The 23,838-nt window shown below is 49.1% G+C and overlaps 1 protein-coding gene and 1 non-coding gene across 4 annotated transcripts in view; both read right to left on the reverse strand.

Annotated features, from left to right (window-relative positions):
* Positions 1 to 23,838, reverse strand: part of SLC2A9 (solute carrier family 2 member 9) — a 216,777-nt gene that overhangs the window by 93,184 nt on the left and 99,755 nt on the right. For all 3 annotated transcript variants that reach the window (XM_042251651.2, XM_015096629.4, XM_042251652.2), the window contains exon 8: positions 9,299 to 9,486. In XM_042251651.2, the coding sequence (XP_042107585.1) occupies positions 9,299 to 9,486 (188 nt within the window). The remainder of the gene's footprint in view (positions 1 to 9,298; positions 9,487 to 23,838) is intronic.
* On the reverse strand, positions 4,591 to 4,662 carry TRNAC-ACA (transfer RNA cysteine (anticodon ACA)). The gene has a single exon. It is a non-coding gene; the product is annotated as a tRNA-Cys (tRNA).

The following is a 23,838-nucleotide window of genomic DNA, read 5'->3' on the forward strand; positions in this document are numbered from 1 at the left end:
GACTTTGCAGGAGCTGGTGGGAAAGGGACACAGCAGGAGGATTTGGGCCTCCTTGACCCCCTGCCTCTAATGCCCTAAAGCCCTCCTTCTTAGGACATGTGTTCTAGGGACAAAGTGTAACATGAAAATGACATGCAAATCATTTTCACCTCTCAACAGCCTAGAAGGGGACATTGCCAGAGGATCAAGGACCACACACAGCTGACAAGGCAAGAGCTGGACAGAGACCCGGGCCTGCGCTTCCTGCAGTGCGTTATTCCCACTGCACGGGCTGTGCTGGGCTCTGAGCCCAGGTTCAGCTCAGTTCAGGTGCTCAATTGTGCCCGACTCTTTGTGACCCCATGGACTGCAGCACGACACGCCTCCCTGTCCATCGCCAACTCCTGGAGTTTACTCAAACTCATTTCCATTGAGTCGGTGACGCCATCCAACCATCTCATCCTCTGTTGTCCCCTTCTCTTCCAGCCTTCAATCTTTCCCAGCATCAGGGTCTTTTCCAATGAGTCAGTTCTTTACATCAGGTGGCTAAAGTATTGGAGCTTCAGCTTCAGCATCAGTCCTTCTAATGAACATCCAGGACTGATTTCCTTTATGATGGACTGGTTGGATCTCCTTGCAGTCCAAGGGACTCTCAAGAGTCTTCTCCAACACCACAGTTCAAAAGCATCAGTTCTTCAGTGCTCAGCTTTCTTTATAATCCAGCTCTCACATCCGTACATGACTACTGGAAAAACCATAGCTTTGACTAGATAGACCTTTGTTGGTAAAGTAATGTCTCTGCTTTTTAATATGCTGTCTAGGCTGAGAGTTGGACACGACTCAGTGACTTCACTGTCACTTTTCACTTTCCACTTTCATGCACTGGAGAAGGAAATGGCAACCCACTCCAGTGTTCTTGCCTGGAGAATCCCAGGGATGGCGGAGCCTGGTGGGCTGCCGTCTATGGGGTCGCACAGAGTTGGACAGGACTGAAGTGATTTAGCAGCAGCAGCAGCTAGGTTGGTCACAGTTTTTCTTCCAAGGGACAAGCATCTTTTAATTTCATGGCTGCAGTCACCATCTGCAGTGATTTTGGAGCCCAGAGAACTAAAGTCTCTCAATGTTTCCATTGTGTCCCCATCTATTTGCCATGAAGTGATGGGACCAGATGCCATGATCTTAGTTTTCTGAATGTTGAGTTTTAAGCCAACATTTCCTCTTTCACTTTCCTCAAGAGGCTCTTTAGTTCTTCTTTCCTTTCTGCCATAAGGGTGGTGTCATCTGTATATCTGAGGTCACTGATATTTCTCCTGGCAATCTTGATTCCAGCTTGTGCTTCATCCAGCCCGGAATTTAGGATAATGTACTCTGAATGTAAGTTAAATAGGCAGGGTGACAATATACAGCCTTGACGTACTCCTTTCCCGATTTGGAACAAGTCTGTTGTTCCATGTCCGGTTCTAACTATTGCTTCTTGACCTGCGTTCAGATTTCTCAGGAGGCAGGTAAGGTGGTCTAGTATTCCCATCTCTTTAAGAAATTTCCACAGTTTGTTGTGATCCACACAGTCAAAGGCTTTGGTGTAGTCAATAAAGCAGAAGTACATGTTTTTCTGGAACTCTCTGGCTTTTTCAATGATCCAGTGGATACTGGCAACTTGATCTCTGGTTTCTCTAGCTTTTCTAAATCCAGCTTGAACATCTGGAAGTTCATGTTTCATGTACTGTTGAAGCCTGGCTTGAAGGATTTTGAGTATTACTTTGTTAGTGTGTGAATGAGTGCAATTGTGCAGTATTTTGAACATTCTTTGGCATTGCCTTTCTTTGGGATTGGAATGAAAACTGACCTTTTCCAGTCCTGAGGCCACTGCTGAGTTTCCTGAATATGCTGGCATATTGAGTGCAGCACTTTCACAGCATCAGAAATACAGGGGATACAGCATCAGGGGATAAAGGAACCGAGCAGTTACGGCAACTCATTCGCAAGCTGGCAAGTTTCATGTTGAGAGCTGAACATACACAGTTGAATCTAGACCTTCTACTCTGGACCACACACTGAGGCGGCCACTTGGAAGGGCCCTCATTTAGCATTCTCTCCAGTCACGGGGACAGAGCAAGTTCTTCTAGTGAGATGGTCTCAGTTATTAGGGTAACAGAACATTTAATTCCTCTAATTTGAGTTAGGAATTTATTTGGGAAGAAACCTTGAAATGAAACCTGTTCATAACGCTTCTGTTCTCATGATGAGAATTTTTGTGCAGAGTACGACTTGGGGTTCAGAATTCCTAATGATGCTTAGACAAATGAGATGGACACTCACATGGCCTGGCTCCAGGCTGGCAGAAGGGGAGCAGGTCACACTTTGCCACAAACCTGTCTCAGGCTCTCCAGCCTCCCACCCTCCCTTCCTTCTCCCAGCCTGTCTCCCTTCCATTGTTTATCCAGAGTGCAGGATCTCTGACACTCTGTTAGGTACAGGTGTTACCGTGGGGAACAACATGCCTGTCCTTGACCTCCCAGATCTAGTCTAGTAGGGAAAGGATGTGTTATGCAACAGTCACACAGGTAAAGAGTTCAAGGGGCACACTGGCTCCCCGGGAACACTGTGATGCTTGGGCCCCCACCAAGTTGACAAATATGCTGGCAGTAAAAGGCCAAGAGTGAAAAAGTTGGCTTAAAGCTCAACATTCAGAAAACTAAGATCATGGCATCCGGTCCCATCACTTCATGGCAAATAGATGGGGAAACAGTGGAAACAGTGGCAGACTTTATTTCTTTGGGCTCCAAAATCACTGCAGATGGTGACTGCAGCCATGAAATTAAAAGACGCCTACTCCTTGGAAGGAAAGTTATGACCAACCTGGATAGCATATTCAAAAGCAGAGACATTAGTTTGCCAACAAAGGTCCATCTAGTCAAAGCTATGGTTTTTCCAGTAGTCATGTATGGACGTGAGAGTTGGACTATAAAGAAAGCTGAGCATCTGAGAATTGATGCTTTTGAACTGTGGTGCTGGAGAAAACTCTTGAGAGTCCCTTGGACTGCAAGGAGATCCAAGCAGTCCATCCTAAAGGAGGTCAGTCCTGTATGTTCACTGGAAGGACTGATGCTAAAGCTGAAGCTCCAATACTTTGGCCACCTGATGTAAAGAGCTGACTCATTTGAAAAGACCCTGATGCTGGGAAAGACTGAGGGCAGGAGGAGAAGGGGATGACAGAGGATAAGATGGTTGGATGGCATCACTGACTCAATGGACGTAAGTTTGGGTAAACTCCAGGAGCTGGTGATGGACAGGGAGGCCTGGTGTTCATGGGGTCACAAAGAGTCGGACACAAGTGAGTGACTGAACTGGACTGAACTGAACTGAACTGAACATCTAGAATGAATGTCACCAGACCCGTGTGGCTTCCTACCAGCCTGCGCTCTGAGCCTCCCCACTCATGTTTTACGTTTATTCTGACAAGATTGGGAGTCTTGCTTCCCAAGTACAGTGCATGTCAGAAACAGCAAAGTTCAAGTGTGTGGCATTGAGAAAGAAGAAAGCACTGCTAGGAACAGTCTTGCTGATACCAGCTAAGAGGAAGGGAGATCTAACAGAGGCCCATCAGTTACCATCAGAGATAGTCCCTGTCCATAATTTCTTTAGGCTTCCCTGGTGGCTCAGACGATAAAGAATCTGCTTGCAATGTGGGCGATCTGGGTTCAGTCCCTGGGGTCGGGAGGATCCCTGGAGGAGGGAACGGCAACCCATTCCAGTATTCTTGCCTGAAGAATTCCATGGACAGAGGCTACAGTCCATGGGGAAGCAAAGAGTTGGGCATGAACTGAGCAACTAACACAAACACACATGATATCATACAATCCTCATGGTAGCTGTGAAAAAAAAAAGAATCTATATCTCCATTTTCCATAAGAGGAGACTGAGGACTGGAGGAGTTGGTATGATTGGCCTCCTCTGTTGAAGAAGGGAGAAATTCAAAAGAAGGAAGGGTAACCTAAGGGAGATGAGCATTCCACCATCATTCTTGACATTCTAGAAGATTCCAGAAGGTTCAAGAAAACTATGGCTTTCTTGTCTCAGGTTTGGCAATCCAGTCAAATTTTCCCCCCAAGGACTTGGTAGGAGCTGCACCCTCCCTACCCCTGTTCTTTCTCCTACTCCTTTCCTCACACAACACTCAGATGCCTCCCATGCATCATGGGCTGCTGGAGACCCATGGACCCTGGGAAAGGTCTCCATCCTCAATGATGGTCATGGGAAGGGAGCAGCATCAGAGAGACTGAACCTTTGCACAGAAACCAAAAACACAAGTCTGTTGTTTTTGTTTTTGTTTTTTTTTTTTTTTTGAGCAAAGGACAAATTATTGGAGGAAGGCAGCTACACAAAATAATTTTAAGCGACAGGTCTAATTTTAGAGATGAGAACTTGAAAGTTACCATGAGAAGGAGGGGAAAAAACAATCTGACGCTGAAAAGTGAAGTGAAGTGAAGTCGTTCAGTCGTGTCCGACTCTTTGCGACCCCATGGGCTGTAGCCTACCAGGCTCCTCTGTCCATGGGATTTTCCAGGCAATAGTCCTGGAGTGGATTGCCATTTCCTTCTCCAGGCGATCTTCCCAACCCAGGGATCGAACCTGGGTCTCCTGCATTGTAGACAGACGCTTTACCATCTGAGCTACCAGGGAAGTCCAAAGGGAATGAGAAATAACTAAATGTTATGTTCAACTTTCACTTGATTTCTAAAGAGTGTGAAAACCATTCATCAACTCTTTAGCAAAACAAACAAAAGAACAGTACTGAACAATATGTAATGCTTGTCTTTCGCCATGCCTGGAGACTTGTTTGTTGCGTGAACTGTCACCTAGTGAGTGAGGTCTGGTAAGCTGCAAAACATCCTAGAGTGTACACTAAAATTCCATGACAATGAATTTTCCAGCCCCAAATGTACATAGTGCTAAGGCTGAGAAAGACTGGTTCAGTGCAAGGCATAAGGTCTCAGAGATTGGCTGGGGGATCTGTCAGGGCCCTGGTGCCAGGACATGTGCGTCTGACAGCACAGGTGTAACCCACCATGACCTTGAGCAAGTCCTTGATTCTCTGCAAGCCTCAGCTTCTTCCTTTAGAAAATGGAGATGGAGCCACCTACCCTGCAGGACACTTGGGTCCAGAATAAGGTGATGAATGGAGATGCCTAGCAGTGTTTATGACTGTCTTAACATATGGACCGTGTCCCCCCACATTCATTGTTGTTGTTTAGTCGTTAAGTTGTGTCCAACTCTCTGAGACCCCACGGACTGTAGCATGCCAGGCTCCTCTGTCCTCAACTATTTCCCAAAGTTTGCTCAAACTCATGTCCATTGAATAGGTGATGTTATCTAACCATCTCATCTTCTGTTGCCCCCTTCTCCTCCTGCCCTCAATCTTTCCCAGCATCAGGGTCTTTCTCAATGAGTTGACTCTTCGCATCAGGTAACCAAAGTACTGGAGCTTCAGCTTCAGCATCAGTCCTTCCAATGAATACTCAGGACTGATCTCCTTTAGGATGGACTGGTTGGATCTCCTTGCAGTCCAAGGGACTCTCAAGAGTCTTCTCCAGCACCACAGTTCAAAAACATGAATTCTTCAGCACTCAGCATTCTTTACGATCCTCTCACATAATTTCTGGTAAAATGAAGGGGACAGAGCAAGTCTTTAAGTGCATTTAAAGGCTTTCATCCATGTCAGCTAGCTCTCTCCTTTGGTCTTGTGAATTATTTTGGGGTAAAAGGTAGCAGGTGCGGGGAGGGAGCTTGGACTAGGGCACAGGACAGTGGGCTCTGAGGCTGGGCTTTGCAGCTCACCAGCACTTGTCCTTTGGTTTGGAAGAATGAGGGCCTCCTTGATAGCTCAGTTGGTAAAGAATCTGCCTGCAATGCAGGAGACCCTGATTTGATTCTTCAGTCAGGAAGATTTGCTGGGAAAGGGACAGGCTACCCCCTCCAGTGTTCTGGCCTGGAAAATTCCATGGACTGTATAGTCCATGGAGTCGCAAAGAGGCAGACACGACTGACTTTCACTTCACTTCACTTCATTACGAATGAAGTAGGACTTGTCCCCTTAACTGCCTAGGGATGACCTAGGCAGCCCGGTGACATACACAGGTATACTCTGAAGCATGGAGTTGAACTGGGGTGGTCGCCAGGGGCTGGGAGTGGGGGAAACTCAGTGTCATTAATGAATAGGTATAAAGTTTCAGTTAAGCAAGATGAACAAGCTCTAAAGATCTGTACAATATGATGTCCATGGTTAACAATGTCATATTGTGCACTTAAACGTTTGTGAAGAGGATAAACATCATGTTAAATGTCCTTACAATGATAAGACGGAGGACGTCCCTGGTGGCACAGTGGATAAGAGTCCGCCTGCAGATACAGGCGACACGGGTTTGATCCTTGGCCTGGAAAGAGTTCATGCTGTCGGAACAACTAAGGCGGTGCACCAGACTACTGAGCTACAACTCCTGAGCCCATGCTCCACAGCTGCTGAAGCCTGCGCTCCGCAACTAGAGAAGCCACTGGAATGTGAGGACTATGCACCGCAGCTAGAGTAGCCCCCTCCACTCTCCACAACTAGAGAAAGCCCATGAACAGCAATGAAAGACCTGGCATGGCCAAAAGTAAGGAAATAAATACATTAAAAAACAAGAGTCGGAAAGTAGTCAACGCAAAGGAAAGTGACTGAGATCTCACATCTGCTGGCTCTGGGAGCAGAGATTTTTTTTTTTTCCATCTACACTTATGCAGTGGGGCTTACAGACACACTCGAGTGGAATTTACATAGTAATACAGCATATGCAAATTGGAAAATTATGTCTCACAGAAGGAGAGAATTCTGTTTAGAAATGTCATGGTTCTCGATCTAAATGCCTCATTACATACAGATTCCATATGTGGTTTTACAATTCCACGTCTAAACTTTAAGAAACAGATGCTTTCTCTCTCTGCTTACTCAGAACAGGGAGGGAGCATTTGAAACAGTCTAGCACGACAAAGGTCCATGTAGTCAAAGCTATGGTTTTTCCAGTAGTCATGTACGGATGTGAGAATTGGATCATAAAGAAGGCAGAGTGCCAGAGAATTGATGCTTTTGAACTGTGGTGCTGGAGAAGCCTCTTGAGAGTCCCTGGGAAAGCAAGGAGATCAAACGAGTCAATCCTAAAGAAAATCAACCCTGAATACTCTTTGGAAGGACTGATGCTGAAGCTGAAGCATCAATACTTTGTCCACCTGAAGAGCCGACTCATTGGAAAAGACACTGATGCTGGGAAAGATTAAAGCCAGGAGAAGATGGGGACAACAGAGGATGAGATGGTTGGATAGCATCACCGATTCAATGGACATGAACTTGGGCAAGCTTTGGGAGACGGTGAGGGACAGGGAAGCCTGGCATGCTGCAGTCTATGGGGTCGCAAAGTGTCAGACATGACTTGGTGACTGAACAACAGCAAGCACGACCTTATTCTTATCCAGAGGAGGCAACAATAGGACTAGGTCAAGGTCAAGCAAGTTAACCCAGGTGCCCCCTCCTTCTGCTGACTCAACTAGACCAAGGTTAAGCAGATAAGCCACAAGATGATTTTACTTCATCCTGATATTTCCAACAAGATATGCAAGAGAAAAAAGAGAAATGAGGCTGAAGGTTGTGGTTGTTAATTTCCCTCCCCCGACTGGAACCAGTCCCCTTTCGGGTCGCCTCCCCTGCCCACCCACAAACAGCCTCCCTGCTGACTCTAGTATGCCTGGGTCATACCCGCAGGGCAGCTCTTTCATCTGGGCGTCTTCAGAAGGTCCCTTCTCCTGCCCTCTGGGCCCAGCCACACTTGTCCTGACTATGTAACTGACCTCAGAAGGAATCTGATTGCTTCAGTGCAGGAATCTCCTCTACGTATTCCTGCCAACTGGCTGGCCAGCTGGCTTACACACTTTCATGAATGGGGAACTCACTACCCCTGGAAGCAACTCACTGTTTTCCAGAAGCAGCCATAACAATAATGATCCTAAGTCTGCCTCCCTACTCCTAAAATTTCTGAATTCTACCTTTTGGAGCCCCTAAGAGAGAAGGGGAGGCTTTGTCCAATGGTGGGTTAGGATACCCCAGAGAAGAAGACCCTCCTCTGGTTTACCTGCCCATATCAACTTGGGCCTCAAGAAACTTTTCTTTAAAGCCTTGAAATTTTCTCAGGTCAAAATCACGCATTGAAGCCAGCCCAGCCAATGTTGTTTTGAGCAGTTGCTAAGTGCGACTCTTTGCGACCCCATGGACTGCAGCATGCCAGGCTTCCTTGTCCTTCACTATCTCCTGGAGCTTGCTCAAACTCATGTCCATTGAGTCAGTGAAGCCATCCAACCATCTCATCCTCTGTCATCCCCTTCTCCTGCCTTCTATCTTTCCCAGCATCAGCCCAGACAAGGGTACCTTTCTTTAAATAATCTCGATGTCATGTCGCTTACTTGTGACTTTCTAATATCTTCCTTAAGAAATGTGACTTTTAGGCACTTCTCTGGTGGTCCAGTGATTAAGAATCTGCCTGCCAATGCAGGGATATGGTTTCCATCCCTGGGCGGGGAACTAAGATCCCACGTGCTGCGGGACAACCTCAGAGCCCAAGCTCTGGACACTGAAAACCACAACTCGAGAAAAACCCGCATGCTGCAAGGAAAGATCACACGTGCTCCAAGTAAGACCCAACACGGCCAAATAAACAAATAAATATATATTTTTAAAGACATATGACTTCTAAGTGTTTCTACCAAGTCACTTCAGTCGTGTCCGACTCTGTGCGACCCCATAGACGGCAGCCCAAAAGGCTCCCCCGTCGCTGGGATTCTCCAGGCAAGAACACTGGAGTGGGTTGCCATTTCCTTCTCCAATGCATGAAAGTGAAAAGTGAAAGTGAAGTCACTCAGTCATGGCCAACTCTTAGCGGCCCCATGGACTGCAGCCTACCAGGCTCCTCCACCCATGGGATTTGCCAGGCAAGAGTATTGGAGTGGGGTGCCATTGCCTTCTCCGCTAAGTGTTTCTAGGGATAAGTAATTATAATGATGGGCAGTATTTAGTAAGGGGTAATTCTGGGCTAGCTGCTTCATTGAACACCTCACATGGATTATCTCTTTCCATATTACATTATCCCATTTTACAGATGTGGAAACTGATGGTCAGGTTATATGATTGCCCAGTGGCACAGAGCTGAGCTAGAAGCCAGGGCATACAGGGTCCAAGCCCTGGCCCACCTCTCCCCACCCCGCCCTCCAGTTCCTCTGTCTGTGCTGGGGCGCTCACCGCATTGAGGCCGCAGAGCTGGTAGCAGGCCATGGAGATGACCACAGTGATGAGCTGCCAGCGGACGAAGGGACTCCTGAGCAACTCCAGCACGGATACCAGCCGGATGTTCCTCTGCATACGGCTCTCCGCCAGGACCTCCTCCATCTCGCAGGAGATGTCCTCTTTCCCCAGGAAGGTCCGGAAGGCTGCCAACAGGGAGGAGCACGGATTTCAGTGGGGATTATTAGGACGTCTGCTGTGTCTGATGTTAGGGCTCCCGGGGTTGGTCCGTCCCACCATCCAGACATACCAGATGGTTGTATATCAGAGATGCAGCTTGCAGGGGTCTTTGAGGCCATGGAGTTCCAAGCCCTTGTTTAAAAGTAGGAAAATAGGGACCTCCCTGATGGTCCAGTGGCCAAGAACTCTATTCTCCCATTGCAGGGGTCCCAGGTTGGATCCCTGGTCAGGGAACTGAATCCCACATGCCACAACTAAGCGTTCACATGTGACAGCAAAGAGCAAGATTCTGTATGCTGCAAGTAAGACCGGAGCAGCCAAATAGATAAATTATATATATACACACACACACACACACAGACCCTGCTTCTGGGAAAGATTGAAGGTGGGAGGAGAAAGGGATGACAGAGGATGAGATGGTTGGATGGTATCACTGATTCAATGGACATGAGTATGGGTAAACTCTGGGAGTTGGTGATGGACAGGGAAGCCTGGCATGCTGCAGTCCATGGGGTCGCAAAGAGTTGGACATGACTGAGTGACTGACCTGAACTAATATATACACACAAAAGTAGGAAAACAGGAGGCCCACTGAGATGCAGTGACCTACTCAAGGTCATTGAGTTGGCCAGGAGAAGAACCCCTAGAGAACCAGGCTCCTCTGACTGACCCACTGCAAAGCCGAGCACATCCAGAGTTCAAATCCCATCTCTACCTCTGGGTAGATGAGCAGCGTTCATGCCTCAAAAAGTTCCTGTAATGACCGAGAGATGTAACATATGCTAAACCCCTGGCTCCATGATAATGCACTGAGCACCTCCTGTCTGCCCAGCCCTGGGCACTCATTCTCACTGGTGGTCTCTAGACGGAGGTCAGATTGCCACTTGACCAGGATGCCTGGAACAGGGATTGCACTAAATGATCTCCAGGGCCCTTTCCACACAACCCTGTGAAACACAGAAAGCTGGATTGAAATATTCTCAAAGAGCCAGTCTTGCTAGGATTCAAGCTCACCCCTGTGACTCAGGCTTTCCCAAGCTGAACACTGCAAATTTCTAGCCTCAGCGAGCTTCTCATCTTTTTTTTTTTTTTTAATCAAGCCCTTAATTGTGCAAACCACCATGGATATGTGCACGAAGCTGGGCTGTCTGATTAGACCCCTGAGATCACAATAATTAGATCGGGAAGATGCTTTTAGAATGCAGATTTAAATATTTAGCACTTAGGTATTCATCCTCCTACATGGGAGGAGGCTCGTGATGGCTCCTGGGGACAGTCCATTCCTGACACAGTGGGCATTATCCCTAAAATCACTGCCCTGAGCCTCAGGCCAGGTGAAACTGTTCTTCTTAGGTAGGAAAAATCAACACATGGTTGTTAAATCTCTCCAGATTCTGCAAGCCCAGGAAGGCTCTGAGGTGTTATTCCCAGAAGTATAGTAAAAACCACCTCAGAATGTCTCTTTTGTAAGCTGTAATTTAATATTTTCCCCAGCATTTATTAAAGATAAGTGGAGGAGACAGCTGAGGGGGTAATGTTTCTGCAGCATTCACCAAACCATAGTATTTCTCAAAGTTCAAAAATGCAAATTCATGTCATAAAGTAAGCCTAGAGTTTCAGGGCAAGGAAATATTTCTCTTCTTCCTGACATACATAAAATAAGGAGAACTTGAGAACCCTTTTTTCCCCTCCCTTTTCACTTTGGCTGCTGGGAAGCTCTCAGTTAAACTCATTGTTCAGCTCTTAAGAGTTTGCTGGAGCAAAATTCTTTCTTCTTCCTCTTGTAAGTTCTGGTCTCATTCTTTTTCCTTTTAGTTCTTAAACATTATTTATTTATTTCTGGTTGTACTGGGTCTTTGTTGCTGCCCCGGCTTTCCTCTGGTTGCAGCGAGCAGGGGCTACTCTCTGGGTGCAGTGCACAGGCTTTGCATTGCAGTGGCTTCTCTTCTCCCTGCGCTTGGCCATGCCCTTCGCTCTGCCCGGAATGCTCTTCCTGCCTTTCGTCGCCTGGCTAACTTCTCCCACTTCAATGTCAGAGCCTGGGCTCTCACAGTCCTTTGTGCTTTTTCCCACCTTGGCACCTTCTCGCCACACTGTCATCAGAACCTGCTGTGAGCACCTGGAAGTCCAGTGCCTGGTGCCCGGGGGAGAGCAGGTGCCAAGTTGGTGTTTGTTGGTGCTGTGGGGACAGTTGGTGCTGCTAAGTCGTTTCAGTCATGTCCGACTCTGCGACCCCACAGACAGCAGCCTACCAGTACTAGTCATGTAAAGGGGTGGTCTCATGTATGCTGCTGCTAAGTCACTTCAGTCGTGTCCGACTCTGTGTGACCCCATGGACAGAAGCCCACCAGGCTCCCCCGTCCCTGGGATTCTCCAGGCAAGAACACTGGAGTGGGTTGCCATTTCCTTCTCCAATGCATGAAAGTGAAAAGTGAAAGTTGTATCCAGTTGTATCCAACTCTTAGCAACCTCATGGACTGCAGCCTACCAGGCTTCTCTGTCCGTGGGATTTTCCAGGCAAGAGTACTGGAGTGGGGTGCCATCGCCTTTTTTGGGTCTCGTGTATGGTGGGCCAAAATCATGGGCTGTTCAGAGTCCATTCTCAGTACAAACTTACTGAGTATCTGCTGTGCTCCAGACGCTACACTGGGGAGGTGGTGTCTCCACCACAATTGCATCACATTTCCAAGTCGGTTTTTGTGGAATTCCAATCCCAGGAGAGGCTCCATGGGAACGAGATTCCCTGATCAGAGTCTAGTCTCATTGCATGAGGGCCAGCTCTCGGGGGTTCAAACTTCACATAAGCCTAGTAAAGGTTCTGGACTTCTCTGGTGGTCCAGTGATTGAGAATCTGCTTGCCAATGCAGGGGACATGGGTTCGATCCCTGGTCTGGAAGGATTCCACATGCTGTGGAGCAACTCATCCTGTGCGTCACAGCTACTGAAGTCCTCTCATCCTAGAGCCTGCACTCCGCAAAAAGAGAAGCATCTGCAATGAGAAGCCTGGGCACTGCAACCAGAAAAAGACTGTGTGCAGCTATGAAGACCCAGCACAGCCAAAAATAAATAAAATTAAGAAAGAAAGAAAATTGAAACACACAAAGTAAAGGTTCTGATAAGTCCCGCAAGAAAGACACCCAGCTCTTTTTGTTCAGTTTCACATTCCCCAAGTGTGTTCGCTGGCGCATCGACTAACATTGTGCACACGTACACCAAGAAGTGTGATTCTAACTTTACGTGGCAGTGTCACAGAGGGAGCAAATTCAGGACGTCCTGGGAGCTGGGAGGGGAACTCCATGGATGGCAACGGGCAGAGAGGAGGCAAATATCACCAGGTTACCCCCATCTCTGTCTTTTAGGAGGCACTTTGAAGAGCAGAAAAAGCCAGGGGTAGGCAGAAGAATGACGACCATGTCAGTCCATATTCTAATCTCCCGTACCTGTGAATAAGTCAGCATTCATGGCCAAAGCGGCACTGCAGATGTGATTAATGTGAAGACCTTGAGATGGGGAGGTTATCCTGGATATCAAGGTGGGCCCAACGTCATCACAAGGGTCCTTATAAGAGAAAGGTAGGAGGGTCAGAGTGAGAGAGAAACTGGTGTGACCATGGAAACAGGGGTTGGAGGAGGGATGCACATTAAAGGAGGAAGGGGCCACGAGCCAAGGAGTGCGGGCCACCTCTACAGGCTGGAAAAGGCCAGGAATGATTCTCCCTTGGAGCCTCCAGAAAGGATCCCAGCCCTGCCAGCACTTTGATGTTAGCCTGTTGAGTCCTATTTTGCAGCTTTGACTTCCAGAACTATAAGATAATAAATTGATGTCTTAAGCCACCAAAAGAAAACCAACGCAGAGTCACTGAAATGATGTAGCTGTAGGTTCAACCCCACCACCACTCACTTTCTGCAGGACACAGGGAAAGCACCTGATCTTTCAAGCCTTAGGTCTTAACTGTAAGATGGGGCTGAGGCCACCTCTGTCTCCAGGTCACTATGACAACCACCTGGGGCAGCATAGGCAGGGCACCAGCCTGGAGCCTGGCTCAGCCTGGAGCTCAGTGCCATCAGTGACCCCTTTCAGGGACAAGTAACCCACTGGGAAGCTAGAGGGCATGAGTGAAACCAGCATCATGCAAGACTTAGTAAGGGCAAAGGGGGATGTGTCTGTCCAGTACTGCCAGGAATCTGGGAGGGAGGGCTTGGAAGGGATGGAGGTCACAGACTAGGGCCATGCAGTCACAAACCTAGGGTTTAAGCACATAGCCCTGGATGAAGCGTCCTGGGTGGGTGACCACAGAAGAGTCAGCCTCTCTGGACCCCGTCCTCACCTCTAATTCAGGGATGATGCTTGTGCCAGCCTCTTGGGGTATAAGGACTGGGTAGCGGGCCTTCACCTAGAGGGGTGCTTGGTCCTGAAAAGTGCTTATTTGGTGCTCTAGACCAGTTGGGGAGCATGTTGTGGTGGGACCTCTGGGCTCACCCAGAAGCTTGCCCTGGCTTCAGGCATGGGCCTTCCTGGTGCCAGCTCTCTCAGTTAGTGAGGGTACAGGAAAGGGCTCTGCTGGCATCTGATTCTCCTTGAGTGGTCACAGCTGCCTGGGACTTGGGGTTGTGAGGGATTCTGAGGTTGTCCTCTCTGCCCAGTGGGGAAGAATGGGTGATGGACCAGGCAGAATCCAACAGAGCAGGCTGGTGGCTCATGTGCCACGTGTTAGCTGGACCCACGTGGACAACACGTACCAGGAGTGTCCAAGGGATGGGTCTGGGAGGCCATTCATGGCCGGAGCCTGGATTTGGAAGTGGGTGATGGGGGAAAAGGGTGATGAGCTGGAGGCTGTGTGGTCCCCTGAGCTCCTATCCTCAACCATCTAAGAGAGCTGAGCCCACATCCTGCCCACCTACACTTCACACCACAACATAGAGAAATCCAGAAAAGCAGGTGTTCTTGGCCAGGGCCGACTCACAGCCCTGAAGTTTCCCAGCCCAGTGATGCCCTCTCTGGAAGTGGAGCCTGAGCCTGGCAAACTCAGAGAAAGAACTGAAGTTTGAGGGCAGCCTGGTTCAGGCCCTGAAATACCCACAAAATGCTGCGCCCTGAGTAAAAATGGGCAAAGGTGTCTAGTGGAGAGGAGGTGACGGCCACGGAGATAGGCTGAGCTGGAAGCCACCCCAGATCCGCCGCCTGCCGGCCATGGAGGCCTGCAGGCCTCTGCAGCCGCACACATCTCTTTCCCTGGATTCCAGAGGGGTGGAATGGCATGGCGGTCTGGTATGGTGACACCCGCAAGGTCACAACACTTGTGACCGGTTGTGGAACAGTGGGTGATGGTGTTTAAGAGCCCCGACTCTGGGGCCACTCTGGGTGAGTCCCCGTTCTGGCTTCACCACTTTTCACCTACTCAGATGCCAGGCTAGTTATTTAATACTTCTATGCCTTAGTTTTCTCATCTGTAAAATGTACAGAACAGCCCTGGGCTGCCAGCAGTATTAAACATCAGAACTCACATATTCCTTCAAGCAGGGCTGGCTCTTAATGATCAGGGGGCACTGTAAGGCAGCTAACTATGACAGAAGGCACTTGCTACAGCCTCCTGGGGGTTCCTTCTTTTATCTTCCTTTTATCTTAACCTGACAATGAGTACAAAGCACTATAACCTACAGTGGGTTGAATTCTGGCCCCATACACTTATGTTCAAGTCCTAACCTACAGCTGGTTTATTTGGAAAAGGGATCTTTGCAGATACAATTGTGACATCAGTCAAGCTGAGGTCATCCTGGAGGAGGGTGGGCCCTAAATCCCATATGACTCTCATCCTTGTAAGAAGAGGAAAAGAATCACAGACAGACAGACACAGGGGAGATGGCCACGTGACAGCGGAGGCAGGGCTTGGTGTGATGCCGCTGTGAGCCAAGGAATGCAAAGGATTGCTGGTGACACCAGGTGCTGGCAGGGAAAGCAGGTCCTGTTGACACCTTGATTTTGAACCTCAGGCCTCCAGGACCATGAGAAAATAAATTTCTGCTGCTTTAAAGCCTCCCAATTTGTGGTACTTTGTTCTAGCAGCAACCACCCGTGATCACCTTACATAAGCATTTATCACATCATGCTAGAGCAAAGCACAGAACAATCTGGAGAACATGTTCTCATGACCCGGAGGGGCCCTGGGACAAGGCAGGCCAAGGGGTTTTCTGGGGAGCCCAGGGGGATGGCCTCTGCAGTCGCAGGTAGGCAGCAGCGCTGAACTCAGCACAGCGCGGGCCTTGGTGCTTCCAAAAGGGGAGGTTTCATCCGTACATGGCTTTCCCCACTGTATTAGTATTTAAGAGGAGGAAATCACTGGGTTTTTAATTTAGGTTTGGTTCCTTTTTATTATTGACAGCAGTAGGACTCACAGTAGGGGTAGTAAAAAATACTGGAACTCATGTTGTAGTTTTACAACATTTCAACATGGACCAACCCTGGAGTTTTCACACGGCCCCAAGTAAAGGGGCGTGGGGGCTCCACCAATCACTGGAGCTGTCAGCCCTTCGTCCGTCTTTGTTTTTGGTGCAGAGTGATATATTAAAGTTACGTGTGTAATTTACTGGTTAGTGGATCTGAGAAGGGTAGTTTTCAGTTTTAACAGATCAACCAAGACAAGGAGCTAGGCTACCCACTCCAGTATTCTTGGGCTTCCCATGTGGCTCAGCTGGTAAAGAATCCGCCTGCAATGCGGGAGACCTGGGTTTGATCCCTGGGTTGGGAAGATCTTCTGGAGAAGGGAAAGGCTACCCACTCCAGTATTCTGGCCTGGAGAGTTCCATGGACTGTATAGCGCATGGGGTCACCAAGAGCTGGACACGGCTGAGCAACTTTCACTTTCAACCATGACAAATGTACCGGCAGCTGATAAAGAATCCTCCAAAGAAATGACAGATGAAAGATACAATGAACAGAGGCAGCACAAAGACAGAACAGCAGGCCTGCCACCTCGCTCCAGGCACAAGCCCGTTGTCAGCTCCCGTGGCTGTGACAGGAGGCGGCCTAGTAGAAAGTCTTTAAAGACAGAAGCTATCTACCTTTTCAAGGTAAGGTGACATTTTAACGCGAGAGTGTGAGTAGCAACTTTTTGATGGAAGTTACTCTATGAAAAAAGATGTCTGGAAATGCTCCTATCACCTTGCGGCTTGGAAACCAAACTGATGGACACAGGTCACCTCTTCAAATTCTCAAATCTGCTCAGTGAAAAACAATTTTGCAAACATTTAAAAAAATTATTTCTGTTTGAAAATATTCCAGAAGAAGAGTTTCTGTGAGTTTTCCTAAATCTTGATTGTGAAAATATGAAAAGGCAACATCTTCTGGTGATTCAGTGAGGACAGCCAATAGACAGCTGGGAAGATGGAAATGTACCAGCTGCATTCTCAGAGCCTGTGAGTAACCACATCCTTCCCTCTGGTCTTTAGGTGCAGGCCTGCAGTCAGCCTCTGGAGCAGGGATCCCACTCACAGGGGCAGGCGTCCGTGCCAGGGCACAGATTGTGCAGTGTGCTGACAGGGGTGTCCTGCAGCTGGCTCACGGCCACCGCTGCTGCCTCTGTCATCATCGGAGCCCCACCAGCTCCAGGGCAGGCCCTGATACTGGTGTGAAGCTTACGACACCTCATGCCAGAGACTGGGTCTCATTCAGGGCCTGGTATGCAGCAAGTGCTCAAACCATGCTGGAAAAATGTAACTGGACCCTACTCACATTTGCTGATGAGCTGGGCTTCCCTGGCAGCTCAGCTGGTAAAGAATCCACCTGCAATGCGGGAGACCTGGCTTTGATCCCTGGGTTGCGAAGATCCCCTGGAGAAGGGAAAGGCTACCCACTCCAGTATTCTGGCCTGGAGAATTCCATGGACTACAGTCCATGGGGTCGCAAAGAGTCAGACACAACTGAGTGACTTTCACTTTCACTTTAGTCCAGAGGGGAGGGGGCTCTGAGGGAGAAGCCTGTGCATGGCTGGGGTTGGTCTTATTGTCTTTGGCCCTGAGTCAGACCAGGACCAAGGGCAGAGCTGTGATGAACGGGATGTCAGCTCGCCACAAGAAAGAACTGTTGGATTGATGTGTTCCAGGGTGGGCTGGGTGGTCTCTTGAGCAGTGAGTTCCCCATCCCTGGAGGCGTGCAAGGAGAGGCCTGATGACCACCCGTTGGAGATGTTGTGGGAGGACCCCAGGCCTTAAACAGGAAGATGGGAAGGGGGACAAAGTCTCTAAATGCAAGCACAGAAACTCAGAAATGTGCAGGTTCCATGGGAGGGGGGAGGTGCATCTGGGTGGTGGTGGGGCTGGGGGAGGGATTGAAATGGACACATGCAGTTGTAACTAGCTGTCTGTGGAGAGGGGAGAGGGCTTTAGAAATGACTAATCTGTGAGCCATTTCCAAAAGTCATTCTCTATGGAAGACAACCCTCCCAGAGGAGTCCATCTTCCTGAATCCCCAAGCCACTTAAACAGCTCACCTGTCTACCCCAGAGCTTCCCCTCTGGCTCAGCCTCCCACCCACCCTTGCTTCCCAGGATTCACATCTCTTTCATATGCCTTCTGTGTTCTAATTGCTAACTCCAAAGACCTTGAAAAAGGAGTGAGAATTTTCATTTCTCACATGGAAAGAAATCCCTCTGGGAGGCATGATCAACTCTTGGGCTGGGAATGGGAGGCATTTTGCAACTAATTCTTGTAACAGTTAAAGACTGGCCTTTACTCAGGGGGACTCAGAACACCAAGCAGGGGCGAGGATGCGAACATTTATTGTGCACCCACTGTGTGCCAGGGGGCTTCCCTGGTGGCTCAGTGGTAAAGAATCCAGCTGCAATGCAGGAGATGTAGGAGACATGGGTTCAATCCCTGGGTGGGGGAGATGCCCTGGAGGAAGGCATGGCAGCCCACTCCAGTATTCTTGCCTGGGAAATCCCATGGACAGAGGAGCCTGGTGGGCTGCCATCCGTGGGGTCACAAAGAGTCCGACATGACTGAAGCGACTCAAGCACAGCACAGTGTGCCAGACCCTGAGCTGGGCGTCTTACAGACTTGGCTGCAATTCCTAGTGTGGTTTAGCCCCCTGAACTTCAGGGACATTAGAAGACCTCCCAGAGATCCCAGGTAGAAAGGATAGAGTCAGTGTTTCAGCGTGGATCCGTCTGATCATTCTTTCCACACACTTCAAAGGATGATGAAAAGACAGTGGAGCGGAGAAGTTACCAGAACCAGATTCAGTTCACTTCGATTAACCTGCGGCTTCTGAGAGCTTTGACATGCCGCAGGTGCCAAGGTCTACTATGTTAAGAAAAGAACAAGGCAGGGTCTCTGCCTGAAGGCGTTCTCTCGAGTGGGAGCCAGAGGCAACTCGCTACCACTGCAGTGGACAGAGATGGAGGTGGGGCCGGCAGAAGCTGCACAACCTCCCTGCAAGATCAGTGCTCTGACCGTCGTTAACAGATGGGGAAACTGAGACTCAGCAGGACCACAGGATGTACCCACGTCACACAGGAGAGCTGGCATTTCCACTCCCATGCTGCCCCTGCCCACGGGGTGATGCAGGCTGGGCTCAAAGGATGATGCTGACGGGAGGAGGTCACAGACAGTGCAGGCCTCCTGGTGTCGCCCGAGCTTGTTCAAACTGCATAACTGAGACTTCGTGCCTGTTGATGGCAGCTTCTCATTCTCTGTCCCCCCACTCCAGTCCCTGGCACTCACTATTCCACAGCTGGATTGGATGAAATTGACTATTAAATTAATTAATTAATTAATTAATTTTAGGGGTAGCAACCCACAAGAGGATGTACACTTATTTTTTTGAATCTTTATGCAATTTGTTAAAATATTGCTTCTGCCCTGTGTTTTGGGTTTTCTAGCTGCAAGGCTTGTTGGATCTTAGCTCCCTGATCAGGGATGGAACCCACACCCCCTGTATCGGAAGGTGAAGTCTTAACCACTGGATCACCAAGGAAGTCCCTGAACTTGACTGTTTTAGAAATCTCATGTAAGTGAGAACATGCAGTACTTATCCTTCTGTGACTGACATCTCACTTAGCATAATGTCCTCGAGGTCCATCCCTGTTGTCACATGTTACAGGATGCCCTCCTTTTGCAAGGCTAAATAACATCCCATGGCATGTACATCACATTCTCTCGAGCCATTCATTCAAAGTTGAACATTAGGGCGTTTCCGTATCTTGCCTATTGTAGACAGTGCTGCAGTGCTAGTAGGGACAGGAATGCTAACAGCTCTTTGAGGTCTTTGTTTTGATTCTTACGGACCAACGGAATAGAACAGAGAACCTAGAAATAAACCCGTGCATATAGGGTCAACTGGGCTTCCTTGGTGGCCCAGATGGTAAAGAATCCGCCTGCAATGCCGGAGACCCGGGTTCAATCCCTGGGTCAGGAAGATCCCCTGGAGAACGGAATGGCAACCCACTCCAGTATTCTTACCTGGGAAACGCTATGGACAGAGGATCCTAGTGGGCTACAGTCCACAAGGTTGCAAAGAGGCCGACACGATAACCAGGAAATGGCAATGCAGGTGTATGAACCCCAGCAGTCTGGCTCAGAAAAACTAAGCTCCTGACCTCTGTGGCGTGCTACCTCTCTGCAGCTCTGCCAAACCTACAGAAGTTCTTCATTCTCCATCCAGGGCCCTGAGTTCCAGCTGTAACACACATAGACACAAGTGTACACACACACACACACACACACACACACACACACGTGCTTGCTTGCTTTCTAAGCTGCCTCAATTTTCTCCTTGACTTCTATAAAGTAAAAGACGGAGTTGCTAATACTTAATCAAGAGAGAAAAACGAAGCCTCTAGTGGGTGGTATGCTGAGGCCACTTGACCTTCAACCTCTGGCTTCTTCATCTCTACGACAAGGACCTGCGTGCAGACGCCCTCACAGCGTTGCGATACTTATTGTCTCACATGCGAATACAAGGGCTTGTAGATGTCAGTGCCACTCTTGCTCCAATAAACCACTGACATCGGAGCAAAGAGCTAGGGGCAGGATGATCATGGTTGTCTAGCAGGTTAGAAGCATGGGGGCACCGTCAAATTTTGCGCTGGTCCTTCCCTGATCTTGGCCTACGGCTCCTCTCTTCTCTTGCTCCTTTGGGGATGGGAAGGGGGCAATGAGAGCCCCACGGACACAGGCCAGGAGAAAGGGCCTGGTTCCAGCTCAGACACTGACTTGCCCAGGGCCTCCGGCCAGGCATTCACTCCTCTGCTGTCTGCAAAAAGCAGGCACTGTGTTCGTGCCAAGTCGCTTCAGTTGTGTTTGACTCTTTGTGACCTCATGGACTGTAGCCTACCAGGCTCCTCTGTCCATGGAATTCTCTAGGCAAGAATCCTGGTGTGGGTTGCCATGCCCTCCTCCAGGGGATCTTCCTCATTCAGGGACTGAACCCACATCTCTTAAGTCACATGCATTGGCAAGCAGTTTTATTTTTTTTTTTCCCACCACCAGTGAGCCTGCATTGGCACTGGCTTATTTCTCATCCCTGAGACTGGAGGAGGGTCTAGGCCGAGCTCACCTACTTTCCCCCAGATGCATTCTGTTTGAGCCAAATTCTGTCCTGCTTTTCAGTCACCTGTGTAGATCCCAGATTCTGTGGTTTTATAGACCGAGACAAACTTGGGTGTAAGAACTGGTCCCATCACTTACTGAGTGACTTTTGGTAGGTTGTACCAACCTCTCCAAGTCTCTGTTTCCTGACCTGTAAAATGGGAGTGAGAACTCAGATCTCGTAGGTGGGGAGGGGTGAAATGGGCGAGCCACGGGGACAGGACAGGTGCCGCAGGCCCTTAGCACGTGCCAGCCCCCTCCTCCTTTCTCTCAGGTCATTGCACAGAGTTAGGACCTCCTCTACCTGTGCACCTATGCTTCAGGCAGGCCATGTTTATTTCCTCATGGCAGAGTATTAAAAAGCAGAGACATTGCTTTGCCAACAAAGGTCTATACAGTCAAAGCTATGGTTTTTCCAATAGTCATGTACAGATGTGAGAGTTGGACCAAAAAGAAAACTGAGTGGTGAAGAATTGATGCTTTTGAACTGTGGTGTTGGAGAAGACTCTTGAGAGTCCCTTGGACTGCAAGGAGATCCAACCAGTCCATCCTAAAGGAAATCAGTCCTGAATATTCATTGGAAGGACTGATGCTGAAGCTGAAGCTCCAGTACTTTTGCCACCTGACGTGAATAGCTGACTCATTGGAAAAGACCCTGATGCTGGGAAAGATTGAAGGCAGGAGGAGAAGGGGATGACAGAGGATGAGATGGCTGGATGGCATCACTCACTCAGTGGACATGAGTTTGAGCAAACTCCAGGAGATAGTGAACAACAGAAAAACCGATGTGCTGCAGTCTGTGGGGTCATAAAGAGTCGGAAACAACTTAGTGACTGAACAACAACATTCAGTGCACATTTATTGAATGTCCTCTAGACACCAAAAGCTGGCCTTCTGTGAGTCCTCATCTCAGTTACAAGTGCTTGGAATTTGACTTCAGGGAAGAGTGGCTTTCAGACTGTACATCAGTCTCCATGTCTCAGCATGACCACTCTGAGCTGGGGCCTTTCCTGAACACTTCATCAACATTCGACGTCTGGTTCCGTCCATCTCAGTACATGTTCAGACATCCCTGCCTCCAGAGTCTTCCTGCCACTGTGAGAGGCTGCAAGCAGTCTCCAAATTACGTGACTTTGTATAAACACACATGCTTCGCTTTGACCTGGAAAATCTACCCTGAGGCAGACTTCTTAGGTACAGAAGAAGAAACTATCAAGGCAAAAACATCAAAAGGGCCAAAGAGACTCTGAAACATCTCCCTGGTGAAAACGGCCGGTCTGCATCCTACAGCACCCTCATCCCTGTCTCCCCCTCTTAACCTTCTTCTCCTTCACGTTCCCAGGACAGGTCAACCTCCCTCCAACTGCCACGGGCAACTGCCAGTGTGAAAGAAGTCCAGAGCTCCGGAGATCAGGACACATGCTGCGCTGTGAAGTGTGTTCTGAACTCTGCTTTCATTCATCCTTTCAACAACTGTTTAGTGAGCATCTACTACATGCCAGGTGCTGCTCTGGGTGCTGGGGTTTCTGCAACGAAAACAGGGAAAGTCCCTGCCCTCAAGGAGCTTTCATTTGAGTGGAGGAAACAGATACTAAACCAATTAACCAAGAACGAGGCGAATTCTGGTCATTGATAACATTCTGGAAAAAGAAGAAAATCAAGTCAGGATGAGTGACAGTGTGAAGGAGAGGCTGCTGTTGGAGCTACTGAATTGGGAAGATGCTTTAGAAGAGCTGCCAGTGCAGCAGAGAACCTGCTGAAGGGAGGGAGGCAGGGCTGGGCAGACGTTTAGGGAAAGAGGCTTCCAGGTGGAGGAGCAGGGGCAAAGGCCCTGGGGTGACATGTACCAGGAATATCCCACCTTTACTAGCTGAGTTAGATCCTGCCCACTGGGACTCAGTCCCAAATCACCCTCTTAGAATCGCTCCTGTGTTCCCGGGCTACGATTGTGCACTCCACATTCCCAGGACTCCATGCTAGCCCACTCGTCAGGGTCCACCCACGAGACGCGCTGATGCAGGAGAGAAGGTAGGAAGAGGGAAGATGCTCTTCTGCACCAGGCTGAACCTCTGGCACCATGAGTGGTGGCGGCTCCCACTCTGCCTCAGAGACAGACGCTCTGGTGTCCCCAATGGCAATGACATTGGCCACATTTGTGCCAGCAGCCCTGCTCTGCAGCCACAGGTGTGCTACCTGTGGTATCAATAAGGAGTGAGGGCTCTGGGGTCCGAGCCTGAGTGAGGACTCTGAGGGACCCATCCTGTTGCCCCGCCCAGCACCTGGGCAGCCACGCCCTACATCACGCCGCTCCGTCTGAAATGTTGTTCCTGTTACTCCTGGGTTCCGAGTGCGACAGCTCAGGGACCGTGATGTCTTCTCCCTGCTTCTCTCTGAGTCTTAGTCGTCCCATCTGCATAATAAGGAATAGAAACACTGCAGGTCTTCCCAGGTGGTGCAGTGGTAAAGAATCTATCTGCCAACACAGAAGACACAGGTTTGATCCCTGGGTCAGGAAGACATCCTGGAGGAGCGAATGGCAAGCCACTCCAGTATTCCTGCCTGGGAAATGTCATAGACAGAGGAGGCTGTTGGGCTATATAGTCCATGGGATTGCAAAGAGTCAGACAGGACTGAGCACATGCAGGGAAACACTGTAGGCTTCTTTTTTGGTGAGAGTTAAGACAATGGATTCAGTAAACACATCTCTGTTAATTTCCTGTGGCTGCTGTAACA

The sequence above is a fragment of the Ovis aries genome, chromosome 6 (assembly GCF_016772045.2).
Source record: "Ovis aries strain OAR_USU_Benz2616 breed Rambouillet chromosome 6, ARS-UI_Ramb_v3.0, whole genome shotgun sequence".
In the NCBI taxonomy this organism is placed as follows: domain Eukaryota; kingdom Metazoa; phylum Chordata; class Mammalia; order Artiodactyla; family Bovidae; genus Ovis; species Ovis aries.